General features: G+C 48.2%; 2 protein-coding genes across 12 annotated transcripts in view; one reads left to right on the top strand and one right to left on the bottom strand.

Annotated features, from left to right (window-relative positions):
• The window catches only part of RHPN1 (rhophilin Rho GTPase binding protein 1), a 51,212-nt gene extending 43,081 nt beyond the window's left edge, over positions 1-8,131 (bottom strand). For 2 of the 3 annotated variants that reach the window (XM_020811838.3, XM_072999431.2), the window contains exon 1: positions 7,293-8,122. In XM_020811838.3, coding sequence (XP_020667497.3) covers positions 7,293-7,403 — 111 coding nt within the window. In that variant the 5' untranslated portion in view covers positions 7,404-8,122. Of the gene's footprint in view, positions 1-7,292 lie in introns of all 3 variants that reach the window. The other variant, XM_072999430.2, reaches the window with a different exon arrangement.
• Positions 8,132-8,762: 631 nt separating this feature from the next.
• Positions 8,763-14,905, top strand: part of TOP1MT (DNA topoisomerase I mitochondrial) — a 50,977-nt gene continuing 44,834 nt past the window's right edge. For 2 of the 9 annotated variants that reach the window (XM_072999425.2, XM_072999421.2), the window contains exons 1-2: positions 9,886-10,132; positions 14,289-14,395. In XM_072999425.2, the coding sequence (XP_072855526.2) occupies positions 14,337-14,395 (59 nt within the window). In that variant the 5' untranslated portion in view covers positions 9,886-10,132; positions 14,289-14,336. The other 7 variants (XM_078392033.1, XM_072999424.2, XM_072999422.2 and 4 more) reach the window with 7 other exon arrangements.

Here is a 14,905-nt window from a genome sequence, read left to right as displayed (position 1 = left end):
CTGCACCTTCGATCTGTAGGTTCAGCAGCAGGAAAGGGAGCACAGTTTGCGGATGATTAAAGACTTTTTCTTATGATTTCACGGCATGCACAGTTCCCACACCATGTGTCTGCACCCTAAAATCACAAAAGGAAGGCTTTTGTCAATCCGTTGTCGCTAATAGGGCGCTCATACTGGGCGAATAGGATTCAGACCTTTATATTGTAACTTATTGAGAAATCAATTATTAGCTTAAGCCCAATTTCCACACATCCGCTCTGACGATGACCACGATAGCATCTAACCCATCACAGAGAATATACCTTGTTCTTTTGTGCCGTTAAGTTGCCACTGACTTAGGGCGACCCTAGGAATGAACCATCTCCAGAATATCCCATCCCCAACCGCCTTGCTCAGCTTTTGCAACCTCAACCCTGTGGCATCCTTGAGGGAGTTGGTCCATCTTGTCTTGGGTCTTCCTCTTTTCCTGCTCCCTTCAGCTTTTTCTAGCATTATTGTCTCTTCCAAAGAATCCTGCCTTCTCAGGATATACCCAAAGTACGACAGCCTCAATTTCGACATTTCTGCCTCCAGAGAGAGTTCAGGCTTGATCAGATCTAGGACCCACTAGTTTGTCTTTCTGGCAGGGTATCTCTATGGAACAAATCTAATTGTATATATAATAGTATTATTTGAAGTTCTCTTCAGGGCTTTGCAAATCATGCTCAGCAAACGCAGAAAGGGGTGTGTGGGTGTCTGAAGCATCTCTTTCGAGACCGGGATCTCCGAACGACTCAGCCGCAATGACACACAGCCAACGGCAGGCCACGAAAGTCACTTCCCAAGCCGGCCAAACAATGCTTGCCTCATTACGATGTCCGGTTGCCCAGGGTTTGCAGGAATTTCTCTCTGCTCCACTAGACCCTGCCCTAGTTCTCACTGATGTGGGAAAGCCTTTAAATAAGCCCACGTCTGGTGCGGCTGAAGCCCGCCCACCCTTTGGGCTCCCTCACCGTATAGATTATTTTGAATGCGACTTCTAAAAATTTAGCACACATGACTGGATTGCCTTCGTTAGGCTGTTTTATTTGGGTTGCATCCAGATGAAGGCTGGGGCCCTGAACCCATTTAATAAGAGATGCAGCCCCACTGAACAATTGTGGATTTAAAGCTTCTGAGTCAATGTTTACAAAGTGGGTCTAATGAGGAGCAGGTCTCACTAAGCTGGATGATACTGACTTCTAGAAAAGTGACTGGACTATTGGTTTTACCGTTTCCCTCATTTTTGCTGGCATTTATTCACTGACTTGGGATCTCTGCAGGGGAAAGGCTGGTTTAAAAGTAACACAAACACAGGCGCCTATCAAAATCAGGACTTGGGCACGGGATAGGCTCATGTGCTGTGGAAATCTATGGGGCAAGCTAACTCATCCCACTGATTTCAAAGGCAACCACTGATCACCATAATCACCCGAGAAGGACAAAAGCTGATCCCACAGCTATAAATACTCAACTCCCAAACAAACTGCACCAGAGCACACAGTGCTACTCCTGTCCTCTGAAGATGCCCATGGCCACAGAGACTGGCAAAATGTTGGGAAGAACAACCTTCAGAACACGGCCAAAGAGCCCGAAAAACCCAGAACAACCATCGGATCCCGGCTGTGAAAGCCTTCATGAATACATTGCAACCACCACAATCTGGATCCAGCCGGCGACTTGCCCTAACCGCCTTGTGCACAAGCAGAAAAGGAGGCCAAAAAATCTCTTTAAAAACATTAAGCTGCCATTTCCTTCCTCCCCCCGACAATCTTGGTACCAGAAAATTAATTAGACGATGACATAAGTCACTGCCATCTGGCCGAGGCGAACAAGAGGATCCGTCTGTTTTGAAACAAGGGAATGTTCCAGACAACGGGGGATAACGTATGGATGTCATGGGAGGGTTTTCTGATTTATTTCAAAACCGCAGAACAACATGACATGACATGAGAGCCTAGCCCTTGCCTGGAGAGGGAAATGTGACAGGTCAGAGGTCGCATTTCCACGGAATTCGTAAGATAAGAGGGTGTGCTATCAGCAGCCGGCCAGCACAAGGCAGCTCTGGGCGAAAGCTCGCTCGCCTGGGGACCAGCCCACCACCGCCTGCGATGCCAAAGATATCTCACAATGCACTCCATTGTTTGCACGGCGCACCGCAGGATCAAGCCGGTAGGAAGAAGGTCTCAGGGACTGCCTCGCAAAGGGAACAGAGACAAAAGAGAAAAGAAGTAAAACTTGTGGCTTAAAATAAAGAAGATCAACCCTGAGTAAGTGAGATTGGCACAGGCCGACCATTAAGGCAAAAAGTGATAATACCCTACCTGTGGAATTCAATGCTCCAAGCAAGCAAGCAAGCAAGCAAGCAAGCAAGCAAGCAAGCAAGCAAGCAAGCAAGCAAGCAGGCAAGCAAGCAAGCAAGCAGGCAAGCAGGCAAGCAGGCAAGCAGGCAGGCAAACAAACAGGCAGGCAGGCAAACAAGCAGACAGGCAAACAAGCAGACAGGCAGGCAGGCAAACAAACAGGCAGGCAGGCAGGCAAACAAGCAAGCAGGCAGACAAGCAGGCAGGCAAGCAAACAAGCAGGCAGGCAAACAAGCAGGCAGGCAGGCAGGCAGGCAAACAAGCAGGCAGGCAAGCAAACAAACAAACAAGCAGGCAGGCAGGCAAACAAGCAAGCAGGCAGACAAGCAGGCAAGCAAACAAACAAGCAAGCAAGCAAACAAGCAGGCAGGCAAGCAAACAAACAAGCAGGCAGGGGAAGTTACTTTATATAAATCCTAGTTCCCCACTTTTCATTGTTCTACATGGAAAGTTTTTTTTTAAAAAAATTGCAATTCCTTGAATCCCTTGGCTGCCCATGGACTGCAATCCCAAAAAAGCACTTTTACAAGCTTCTTCAGCGACATCTCTGTTGCATTAGGTTTCCCACGGATGCTCAAAAGGGCTGCCTCCTTGCTTAGAGTGATCCACCGGCCTGTGGTGACGCTTTGCTGTCCTGTGACACCCCAAACCACAATTCACACCAGGGGCAGTCCTGGAGGGCCAGCATCCTTCGGTGGAGGCCAACCCCCTCCCCCAGCATCCACAAAGAGGACACCCCTCGAACAGACTTTTCTGCGGCTTATCAAGCAAACCGTGTGCTATCTGCCACGTCTGCATGATAAGGTGAAGTTCCAGAGGTGGGAGGCAAAGCCGTACGAAGGGGTCAAAACACACGAGCCCCACGGTGCAGTGGTTAAATTGCAATACTGCAGTCCAGCCTCTGCTCAAGGTGGAGTCAATCTTCCATCCTTCTAAGTTTGGTATAAGAAGTACCCCACTTGCTGGCGTGGTGATGATTGGCAATGTGCATGTAGTCTGCATAATTATGTTTTAAACTGGCCTAAAAGTACTTTAGCACTATGGTGCAATATATAAGTCCAAACAACAACAACACATTGCATCTGCTTATGCTCTGTGCATCGCACACGGCAGGATCAAGGCCAAGCAGTGCAACCCATACCCAGGCAATACTATTTTTCTTTCTCCCTCCACTGCTGCCTTCACTTCCATAAGATTTTTCCCTATGTCCAGTTTTAAACTGTAACCTCCTTGGGGCAGGAACTCAACTTCTTCTACCCTGTGAAGATCCAAGCACACAAACCGTGATAAAGTAATAAGGGAAGGAAATATCGGAATTATCCACGGGGCTTCGCTTCCATCCTTCGTTCGCGGCTTTGTTCTTACATGCAATCAAGTCAGAGCTAACTTACAGCAACCCCCACAGGGCTCTGAAGGTATTTCAGCGAGTGGTTTTGCCCGTTCCATGCCCTCAGTGAGTTTTGATGGCTAAGTGGGGATTTGAGAGTCCCCTGGACTGCAAGGAGAACAAACCTATCCGTTCTGAAAGGAAATCAACCCTGAGTGCTCACTGGAAGGACAGATCCTGAAGCTGAGGCTTCAGTACTTTGGCCATCTCATGAGAAGAGAAGACTCCCTGGAAAAGACCCTGATGTTGGGAAAGCGTGAAGGCAAGAGGAGAAGGGGATGACAGAGGACAAGATGGCTGGACAGGGTCATCAAAGTGACCAACATGAATTTGACCCAACTCCGGGAGGCAGTGGAAGACAGGAGGGCCTGGCGTGCTCTGGTCCATGGGGTCATGAAGAGTCAGACACGACTTAGTGACTAAACAACGATGAGGGATTTGATTCCGGACCAGCTTCCAGAATCGTCTATCGTTACTAGATCTACTGCAGAACAGGGAGTGCATTTCGTTCGTTGAGACAAGAGTCAAAAACAGGAACAACGCACGGGAAAAGGTCTCCACACGGAACGCCAATTCCACGAAATCACGAGACCCACCATCGCTCCGTCCAGGAGTCATAGATCTCTGCCGCTTTCTTAACTGACATAAAACAGACGCCTTTAAACCACAGTCTATTGTGACTCTGGCATGCAACCCATTTCTGCAAGCTGTTCAAGAGAGGACCAGGCTGCTTGGGTCCAAACTGATTTTAAAGAATAGGTTTTTTTAAAAAAAATCATGCAGGTTCTTGTATTTTTTTCCCCATATGCTTCTTTCCACTTGGATAAACAACAGTGCATGACGGTGCGCTGGGCAGAAATCCATGTTGGGAACCACAGAGAGGAAACAGATGTCCCAAGGCCTTGTTGACAAAAAAAGCAGCATTATCTTGCCAGGGAGATAAGGGTTGCAGCCCCCTCTTTCTCCAGCCTCCCACTCCTCTTGCTGGGGGTCCCTATAGCAACCCTATCCTCATGGCAATCCTCACATCTGGTGGAGAGCCAAGGTGCAGCCTTCCATTTATCCCTTCTCTGAAATGCTGGCTTACTTTAGAACAGAGACACACAATATTTTTACACACACACACTACTGTGTCTCTACCCAGCAGCTTCAGCACTAAACAAACAGGGAATCACAGCCATTTACACGGAATCTCAAGGGGACCAACATCTATAACAAGAACCCTATGATATCTGTTATCTTTGACCTTTTCAGATCTAGGAGCCTTTTTTGACCCCAAGATATAAATTGGAACCCTATTTTAGGTCTAAAAAAATTATGTTTTTAGAACACAGCTGCAAACATTTTCCATGCCGTGATGCTCCCGGTGGGGTTCTGGCATCTGCAGTCAACTCCCCACTCCAAAAAACCTACAACAAGCCACAACGTGGGGCTGTGAATCTCACAGGTTAACCTTGGGTCGGTCATATACTCTCAGCCCAGCCTACCTCGCAGGGTTGTTAGGAGTGTTAAATGGCAAGGAGGACATCAACAGACGCTCATCTTCACTTTGCTGGAGGAAAGGAAGGCTGTAAGGGTGACAAGCAAAGTGGCCGAACCACCTTTAGCAAGTCCAAGCAGGACTGAGGGTTTTCTGTTACTGACTCTTACTAGGGGAGGAAATATGAAAACACCTAGTCGGTTCGCCCAGGGCATCCCCGTTTGAGTCAACAGAGAACAAGTTTTTTTAAAAGTCTGGCATAAACCAGCTGGGAGACACATTAGCAATTGTCACTAAACAGGTTAACGGCCTAGGACATTTCCCTAAGTTGCAGGCGGTTTTCTAATTATTAGTGCTGGGAGAAACTCAGAACACACAGAGATCTTTTTCTTGAGGCATGATACATCTTTTGCCAATGCTATTCTGATGTGGAACATTAAAAAAACTACTGTCAAAAATAAACCAAGAGGTGGAAATAATAAAACAGGATGGTAATTAAGTCTGTATCAAAGGCATACAGTTTACCAACTGTTCATACCCCTTCCCTTAGACTTATTTGCATCAAATCACTCCTGACCGATGGTAACCCTAATTTTTGAGATATGTCAGATGTTCAACAAGTGGTTTTACTATGGACACCCATCCAGTGAATTTCTACCTTGAGAACAACAATTAGAACCCAGTCTTAGTCTGACCCCAGGATGCTTCTGTTGCAAAAATACACATCATATTTTACGGGAAAGAGGAAATGCGAATGCAATCATTTGCTCGCAACCAGAGCTGCGAAGGTCTGGAAAAAATATGGAAAAGTTAGAGGGAAAGATGTTCCCTTTCCTGTCTGCATCTCTGGGCATCTCGTAAATATACTCATCATGGAAAGCTCCCACCTGGGTATACACATAACAGATGAAGAAGCAGAGACGCAACAGGAAGAGTTTAAAGACAGGAAGAGCCGGACGTTATAGGCCAAAAATGCAAAATAAAAATCAGGACCACAGACATACGGGGGAATAAAGAAATCAGGCCAGGGTACCCAACAAACAAGGAGCATCCTGCAAACCGGCTAGGAAAAGTGGCATGCTTCCTAACTTCCTTTTGAGGGCCGGTGGCCTCCTCAACTTTCCAAAAGTTGTGTCCCATCCTGGCCGAAAGACAGAATTCCAATGTGAAGGATTGGGAGGAGTGTGAAGCAGACCGTTTCAAGGGGACACAATCCATGGCCCTTTTCCTGGGGCATCACCCACCGTGGGCCTTCACGGCCGTCCGCTGAGCTACAGGCCGCAGGGCAAAACCAGGAGTCCTCCTCTTGGGAAGCGCAGCCACCAAACCGACAATCCACATCTAGGTTTTTTTGGCTGGGTGATTAGCAGACACGGAAGGGCGCCCAGCGACACAGCTGTCATAGACCGCCTGCAGTGGGGCGGAGAACCCAAGCATAAAACAGGAGCCTAAGCCGACTGGAAAGAGATCAGAGGCGGCAGAGAGAGAGAAAGAGCGAGGAACTGGGGTTTTTTTTGCTTTAAAGAGTGACTAACTGGGGTTTGGAAAAGAACACGCCGTGCCACATACTCCCGCTACTGTTTGTGGCTTTTTGCAAACCGAATCTCTCTGGATCTGCCATGCCAGGAGCACCTGGCCCAGCCCTTTAAAAATGTTAATTTCCTTGGACTGCAAATCTCAAAATCCCCAGGCTAGGGGGATTCTGGGGCTCCTAGTCCCACCTCTTGTTTTTTTTTCCTTCTTGCAAGTCTTCTCGACTTTTCTCCAGAGCGGCCAACCGCCACCCAAAGTGGCTCACAAAACCCACCGACTAGGGGGGAAAAACACATGCCAGCCCCATGCAGCCCCATAAAGCAAGGGCTCCTTTCATAATAGGTTAAAAAAAAGGAGATCCAAGCCGGAGCAGCAGGTCGCAGGTAAACAGAGAGGGCTGGCCTGGAGATAGAAAGACGAAGCCAGCAGGAATATCCCAGGCTCCTGAGGAGGTGGCACTGCCCGCTTCCCTCCCTCCCTGGCATCAGATGGGTCTCGCTCTTGGCCTCACCTTCCGCAGGCTGCCACCCTCCGAGGGCTGGCGCAGGAGAGGGGATCCGTCCTCAGCCTCGCCTCCTCCATCGGCTTCTCCCCCTGGGGGGCTCTCCTCTTCAGGGATCATCCTCGCTGGCACCCGCCGGGCATCTGGCGGGCAAGCCCAGGGTGGCCAGGGCGGCTAGCTAGGGCATGACCATGGCCCCTGCGGGAAGTCAGTGGCAGAGGCTGTGGCAGCCAGGCACGCTTGGCTTCTGGGTGGAGGGTTCTGCCCTGCTGGGAGTAGCTCGTGGGGATGGTGGGGGGCACACACACACACACACACACCCTTGGGACCCCCCCCCTCCAGCTCGGGGTCTGCACCTCTGGGAATGCCAGGAGATCTGGAATGAGGGAAGGGCCACTTCCTCAGCAGCCCTCCAGGGAGTCCTGGGCAACCCCCACCCCTTGTCCCCTCCTGGGTTTGGGATCTTGAGAGGACCCCACTGGGGACCCCCCCTCTGAGCAGCAAAGGCAGGGGTGGGGGTGGGGGGGCTCAATCCTGAAAGATCTCAAAAGGATCCTCCCGCCTTCTCTCTCCTGCTCTCGCACCCACCTCTTTGCACTGGAGTCTGCCTCTCCTCCTCCTTCCCCCAAATTTAGAGTCTCATGAGGACTAGCCGCTTGGGTTTGGGTTAAGACCTAGCAGCCCGCCTCCCCCCCCCCCGCTTTAAACCCGCTTCCATCTCCTTAGCCTCCAAACCTCTTTTCCGGGATGCCCGTCCGGGAAAAGCTAGAGGGAGCCCCAGCCAGTCCGCATCCCGAAAAAAACAATAAAAGTACTTTCCAGGGTTTTGCAAGCAGTCCAGGCTGGGAGAGAACAGGAGGGGAGGCGCCCCGGCCAATCGGGAAGCGCCAGGGCCGCGAAGGGCAGCGCGTCCGGCCAATAGAAATAAAAGGAGGAGGCGGGGAATCCTCTGGTGCCCGCCCACTTTCCTCTTCCCCCGCCCCTTTGGGAAACCAGCGGGGAAGGAGGAGGAGGAGGAGGGGGGCGGGGGTTGGGAGGCGGGAAGAGCCGAACCATCCCGTCGCTCGGGGCAACCGTGGGAATTAGAACGCGGGTGACGTCATGCGGGGCGGAGAGCCGTTCCAAGCGCTCGCCTCTCCCCCCTCCTCCTCCACCCCGGAGGCTCCACGTGGAGCAGAAAAGGGCGCTCTTGGCTGCAAACTCTGTGTGTGTGTGTGTGTGTGTGTGTGTGTGCAGGGAGATCCTTGGGGGGGGTTTCTTAATGATCTCCAGGGCAACTCTTCCCCCGCCTCCCCAACAGGTGAAGCTTCAACCTCTGCAGAGAGTTTTTTTTAAATTAATAGTATTTAATTAATATTTAATTTAAAGGGTCTTTGTTTTTAAAGGGGAAGGGAGACAAGAGAGAGCCAAAAGCCCCCCCCTTTTGAGCCAGAGTCTCTTTTTTTTCCCTCTTCCTCCATCAACCCCCCCCACCACCACCTTGCCAGGCAAGAGTTCCAGCTATTCCCACGTGCTCTGGTGCTTGCTTACTTGCGAGTAAGCCTCCCTGAACTGGGCTGCACCTGCTGGCGGGCGAGCAGACAAAGGGATCGGGGCGGAGATGGAAGGATGACCTGGAGAAACCTTGTTTTCCTGTGTGGGGGGGTGGAGAGTAGAGCACCTGTTGAATATCTGCCTGTGGGTCGCAGGGCATTTAAAGGCACAGAGAAACATCAATGGGGGGGTGGGGGAAGCCAAATTATATATTTAATATGTATATTACAGGGCTTAGGATAGTGTCTGGCCAGAATGGCTTGCAAAATTCAAAACGGTGGAAACTTATGAAAGAATCAGGAAACTTTTTATTTCTTCTTAGGTGTGCAAGATTGCACAGTTAAAGATGCCTGCTAGAGTTTTCCCAGATGGGGAGTTCCAAAGTCTGGGTTCCCATTGAAGATGAGGGCCGCTCTTCCATGGCTACAGCAAAAAAACCTTGCAAATCATACGTGTGTACTACAGTTCCCATAATCCACCAGCCACCACCACTCTGGCTGGGGGATTCTGGGCAGTGTGTTCCACGAACGTCTCCTTAATAAGCTTGCAAAGAATTTGCTTTATTGCATTTGTTAAAATAGGTGTCTCTAGGCATTAAGCACTGCAGTTTATAATATTTCCAACATTTAAAAAATTCAGCTGGATCACAATAAAACACTCATGATGAGCACAACACAGAAGGAAGCAGAGATCAGGGAAGACTTGTGTGGAGGCACCTTTAAAGGCTGGCAGATGTATTATGGCAGAGCCGCAGGTGAGGTGGGAATTAAATCCAGGAGGGGAAAGAAGGCAAAAAAAAAAAAATCAGTAATGGTGCTACTTTACTGGTTTCGTTTTACCTTTTCCGTAGCATTGCAAAATGCAATAACCTAAGGCGATCCACACAAAAACCCAGCCAGGCTCCCTAGGAAAGATGGGAAGGGATCCTATGGAACTCAGTGGGACTTACTTCTGTGTAAAAGGTAAAGAGGCTTTGGCTGTATCTTTCCCCAAAAAAAGTGTCTCTCTGCATGTCCTGGTCTAAGGGTCTCTGTGGGAGTAAGCATTTGCACCAGCAGCCATTGCTCTTGAGTAAAACTAAGCTGTGCTGGTCTCTCAGTTCGGGTAAGTGTGCAGGTTGTCGGTTTTTGAGGAAAAGGACCCATGGGATCTAAAAACAGGTGAAATGCATTTGGAAGAGGAGTCAAGAGGGAGGAGGTAAGCCAGGTTTTGGAGGAGCAGGAGCAGAGAGAACGGCCAGAGGGAAAAGAGCAAGTAAGGGGTTGGGGGCCGTTGGAGGTCAACGTTTGTAACCCTGGGCATCTTTATAGTCAGAAGTAAGTCTTTCTGTGTTTGATGGGTCTGCTTCTTCTGTAAGTAAATGGGCCAAGGATTGTGGGCAAAATGATCCATCTTGCATTTTGAGGTGCAAACTGAATGCAAGAGCATCAGTAAAGACCTGACAAGTTTGTTATCTGTTTGTGGGGGGCTGTATTCGTGAGCCCATTTCCTTAAACTCTTCTTGGTTTTCATGTTTTGCTGTCTTCTTCTGCATGGATGTTTGGGGTTTAAGGTGTCTTCCCAAAAGCTCCCCCCCCCCCGCCCACTACCCATCACCATCACAGGTAACCATGATTTTTAAAGTCGCCTTTTTCAAAGTTGTAGCCCTGTTAGCCTATGAAGGGGGTGCAAGCGTTTTGTCAAGAAACATAAAACAGAATTAAAGGCGACTATGTTTTCATGTGAGCTTTCATGGACAAGTCCACTTCTTCAGACGTCAGAGAGGGGCTGCATTGCAAAAAACTGTTGTGTTTTTTTTTTGGCGATGTCATCCTGCTCCTATGTCTGAGGAAGTGGCCATCTGCATGAAAGCTCACATAAAAATAGAGCAGATTGCCTGGGTTTGGGTTGTCTTTATTTTTTGGGATGTTTGGGTTGTCTTTATTTTTTTTAAAAAATGTTTGTTTTTTCCTGGTGATGCTAGCCCAAACGGACACGGCTGTCTTTTCTAAAACTACGGCCGTATCCTCTATATTCTCTGACTTTGGGATGTGACAACGTGGACACGGGCCGCGAAAGCTTATGTTAAAACAGAACAAATTAGTCTTTAAGCAGACATTTGTAGACTAGTTAGTCCACAAAGGCTGTCTCTTTTTTTGTTGCTTTTGTGTGTGTTTCTTGTTGGCATGCTCTTTAAATTAGTGTCTTGGAAGGAGAAAGAGGAGAGTCAATTTGGAAAGGCGTTTTCTCGCTTCTTTGCAGCCTTTATCTACACCCAGCTCAAATGTGGGCCCAAGTAAGTGGGAGCGTGTTCAATTCTTGATAGCTCTTTTCGGAGAAATATATCTTTGCTCTATATATTTTCTTTCCAGTTCTTGATCTTGCTACAGCTCCATGCAATGCTTATTGAAATAATTGGGAGGGAAGGATGCGCCATGTTCGCCCTTTGGAGGCTTCTAGAAATCTTGCAAACGTTGTAGCCATGCTAGTGTGAACTTGATTTGGGAGGAGAGAATTTTGGGAATAGCAAAAAAATAAGAGGTGTGTGTGTGTGGCTTGACCCCTCTGGTTTTATGTTTTGATAAAGTTATTTTCTTCTGGAGTTTTACCGACTATGTAAATGCATACTGATTTGTTATCATTCCACCTTACAATCTGCTTTTGTGTGTATTCCCCCGTGTTTAATCATCATTGTTATCATAATCATTGGGGCATTGGGAACAGTCAGAGTTTGATAAAATATTCTAACCAGTTGCAGATCTCTGAAATGACACCATCAGAGCTGGCAAAAATGGCAGTATTAAGAACAGCATACCTATTACACTAATATTTAGATTTTTGCTTAAAATCTCTATAACATCAGTCAAAGACTATTTCTTGTATATTTGAGTAATCACCATCCTCTTGGAACTGCAGAGGTGGAAAGGATCGTCGTTTTATAATATACTACAGTTATCAGACAAAAGAAACAAAAAAAATCTTTAAAAAAAAGCAAGAAAACTACAGTAATACGGTTGTGCTAGGCTGTATTTAGGGAAGGGAAATACCAAATGTGATAGCCATATTAACAATAGTAGATCCACAAAGTCAAAGCTATGGTTTTTCCAGTAGCAATGTATGGAAGTGAGAGCTGGACCATAAAGAAGGCAGATCGCCAAAGGATTGATGCTTTTGAATTGTCCAACTCTTCATGACCCCATGGACTAGACTAGAGCACACCAGACCCTCCTGTCTCCCACTGCCTCCCAGTGGAGTTGGGTCAAATCCACGTTGGTCACTTCGATGACCTTGTCCAGCCACCTCGTCCTCTGACATCCCCTTCTCCTCTTACCCTCACTCTTTCCCAACATCAAGGTCTTTTCCAGGGAGTCTTGTCTTCCCATGAGATGGCCAAAGTATTGGAGCCTCAGCTTCCGGATCTGTCCTTCCAGGGAGCACTCAGGGTTGATTTCCTTCAAAATGGAAAGGGGTTCTTTAATTCCTCCTAACTTTCTGCCATCAGATTGGTATCATCTGCATATCTGAGGTTCTTGATATTTCTTCCTGCAGTCTCAGTTCCGGCTTGGGATTCATCCAGTCCTGCCTTCTGTTAATGGAACCTAAAATAGAAATGCTATTTTGGGTTCCATTAACAGACGTATAGTCACCAAATCTGCAAGGTGCTAATTCCCCTCTATTCAGCACTGGTTAGGCCTCACCTTGAGGATTGTGTCCAGTTCTGGACACCGCACTTCAAGAAGGATGCTGACAAATTAGAACAAGCTCAAAGGAGGGTGACAAGGATGATCAGGGGCCTGGAAACCAAGCCTTAGGAGGAAAGGCTGAAAGAACAACATGTTTTGCCTTGAGAAAAGAAGACTAAGGGGAAATAGGATAAGACTTTTTGAAAAACTTGCAAAGCTGTCATACAGAGGAGGGGCAAGATCTGTTCTTGATAATCCCAAAATGCAGGACACGCAACAATGGGCTCAAGTGACAGGAAGCCAGATTTAGACTGAATACTGTATCAGGAAAAAAACTTCCTAACTGTTAGAGTAGTACTGTACGACAGTGGAACCCATAACTTCAGGAGGTGGTGAGCGCTCCAACGCTGGAGGCCTTCAAGAGAAACATAGACAACCACTTGGCAGATACCCTTTGATTTTTATTCCTGCCTTGAGCAGGGGGTTGGACCCGATGGCTTCATAGGCTCCTTCCAACTTCATGACTCCATGATTTAATTCAGCCAAGCTGCCCACTTGCAGGATGGGCCTCCGTGACGTCCCAGTGGACAGACCAACCCTACAACTTGCTGCTTTACCGGCAGGTTGTATATCATAAGATAACACAAGATCACAGATGATCTGCCTGAAGCAGGGAACTCGAAAAGGAGACCAATAATACTATGTGTCATAGCCAGAGCACAGGGAAATGCACTTTTTTTTTCAGACTATGGCTTCTAGAATCCCTCAGAGGCTCTACTGGCTCTGAGAGGGCGGGAGCTTTACTCGAAAAATATAACTTTTTCAAGGAGCAATTATGATCTGGACCAGAGCGATGGATGCATATAAATCCCTTTGTGTGTTTGTGTGTGTTCTAGGCTGTCAAGTCAGAACCGGTGTATAGCGACCTCAGTAGAGAGCTTACAAGTTAAGTGAGATATTCAAGAAGTGGCTTCGCCAGTTCCACCCCTCCAGTGACCGTTCATGGCCAAGTGGGGATTTGAACCCTGTTCTCCAGAGTCCCAGTCTTATCACTCTATCCACTGCGTCACACTGGAAATCCATTGGTGTCGATTTACATGGCATTGGCTTCTAAACCCGCAGCCACAAAACTGTCCGGTCTTATTTAAAGTTTCTGTTGTTGCTGGCGGTCTGCATCTCAGTGCTTTCCACCCTCTTTCAACTGGAGTTTGTGGCCCAGCCAGTAACCTCTGATGAATGGGAAGAGAAAGGATCAGGTTTCTGAAGTTGAGCAACTGGGGAGGGAAGTGTTTCTCAATACAGGAAAGGGAAAGCTATTTGCATTTAGCCAGATCATGTGGATCATACGGCAGCATTTTTATTAGAAGGAAGAAATAGGTGGAAGAGAGAGTGACAAATACAGTTGTGCCCCGCTTAACAATTACCCCGCATTACGACGAATCCGCTTCACGACGAAGTTTTTGCGATCACAATTGCGACCGCAAAACTGGTCTAAATGGTTTTTTTTTTTTCACTTTGCAAAGATCGGTTCCCTGCTTCAGGAACTCATTCTTTGCATTACGACGATCAAAACAGCTGAACGTCGGGTTTTCAAAATGGCCACCGGGTGCTCAAAATGGCTCCCTGCTGTGCTTAGGGACGGATTCCTTGCTATACAAGAACAGAAAATGGCCACTGTATGTAGAATCTTCGCTGGACGATGAGTTTTTAGCCCATTGGAATGCATTAACCGGGTTTTAATGTGTTTCAATGGGTTTTTTAGTTTCGCTATACGACGTTTTCGCTCTACAGCGATTGTATCTTCTTGCAGATGTAAGTTCGCAAGACAGCTGGTTGGAAGGAGCCGGTGGTGCTGACCATGGAGGACGTTGAGGAGCCCCTGCTAGTGCAAATGCCAAGGGGAGAGCCTAGCCTCAGGTGAGGCTCTCAGGTGTTGGGGCCCAAACTGTGCACTGTGCCTGCCCCAGAATGTGTGCATTTGAAGGAACAGCGGAGGTGGAGGGGACGGTTCAGTGGACCGACACTACAAAGGGTGCCTTCCATCCCATTTGGGTTTGAAGGTTCGCTATAGGATGAGGAGTAGCAGCTGGCAGAGACACCTCTGTGTGTCGGTTGCCTTGAACTCGAAGCCCCATCTTCCACCACCACCGGTCATGTGATTTGGGGGATGATGAGATTCGTAGTGCGGCTTTTCTGAGAAAGCGCCAGGTCAGGGAAAGCAGGTTTAATCCAACAATTAACCCACCACCTCACCGCTCCCTGGTTACAGCCATGCAACTCGGGGGGGGGGGGGAGATGTAGGTAAGCCATCTCTCTTGGGAAAAGCCCTCGACAATGCTTCCCAATTAGGAGTGGGGTGGGAGTTAGTTGCCAGGATTCTGAGGATCTCTCCCCCCCGGCCATAGCTTGGAAAATAATTATGCTAAG

The sequence above is a fragment of the Pogona vitticeps genome, chromosome 4 (assembly GCF_051106095.1).
Source record: "Pogona vitticeps strain Pit_001003342236 chromosome 4, PviZW2.1, whole genome shotgun sequence".
Lineage (NCBI taxonomy): Eukaryota > Metazoa > Chordata > Lepidosauria > Squamata > Agamidae > Pogona > Pogona vitticeps.
Note: the sequence above shows the minus strand (reverse complement) of the source record. Positions and strands in the feature narration are given on the sequence as shown.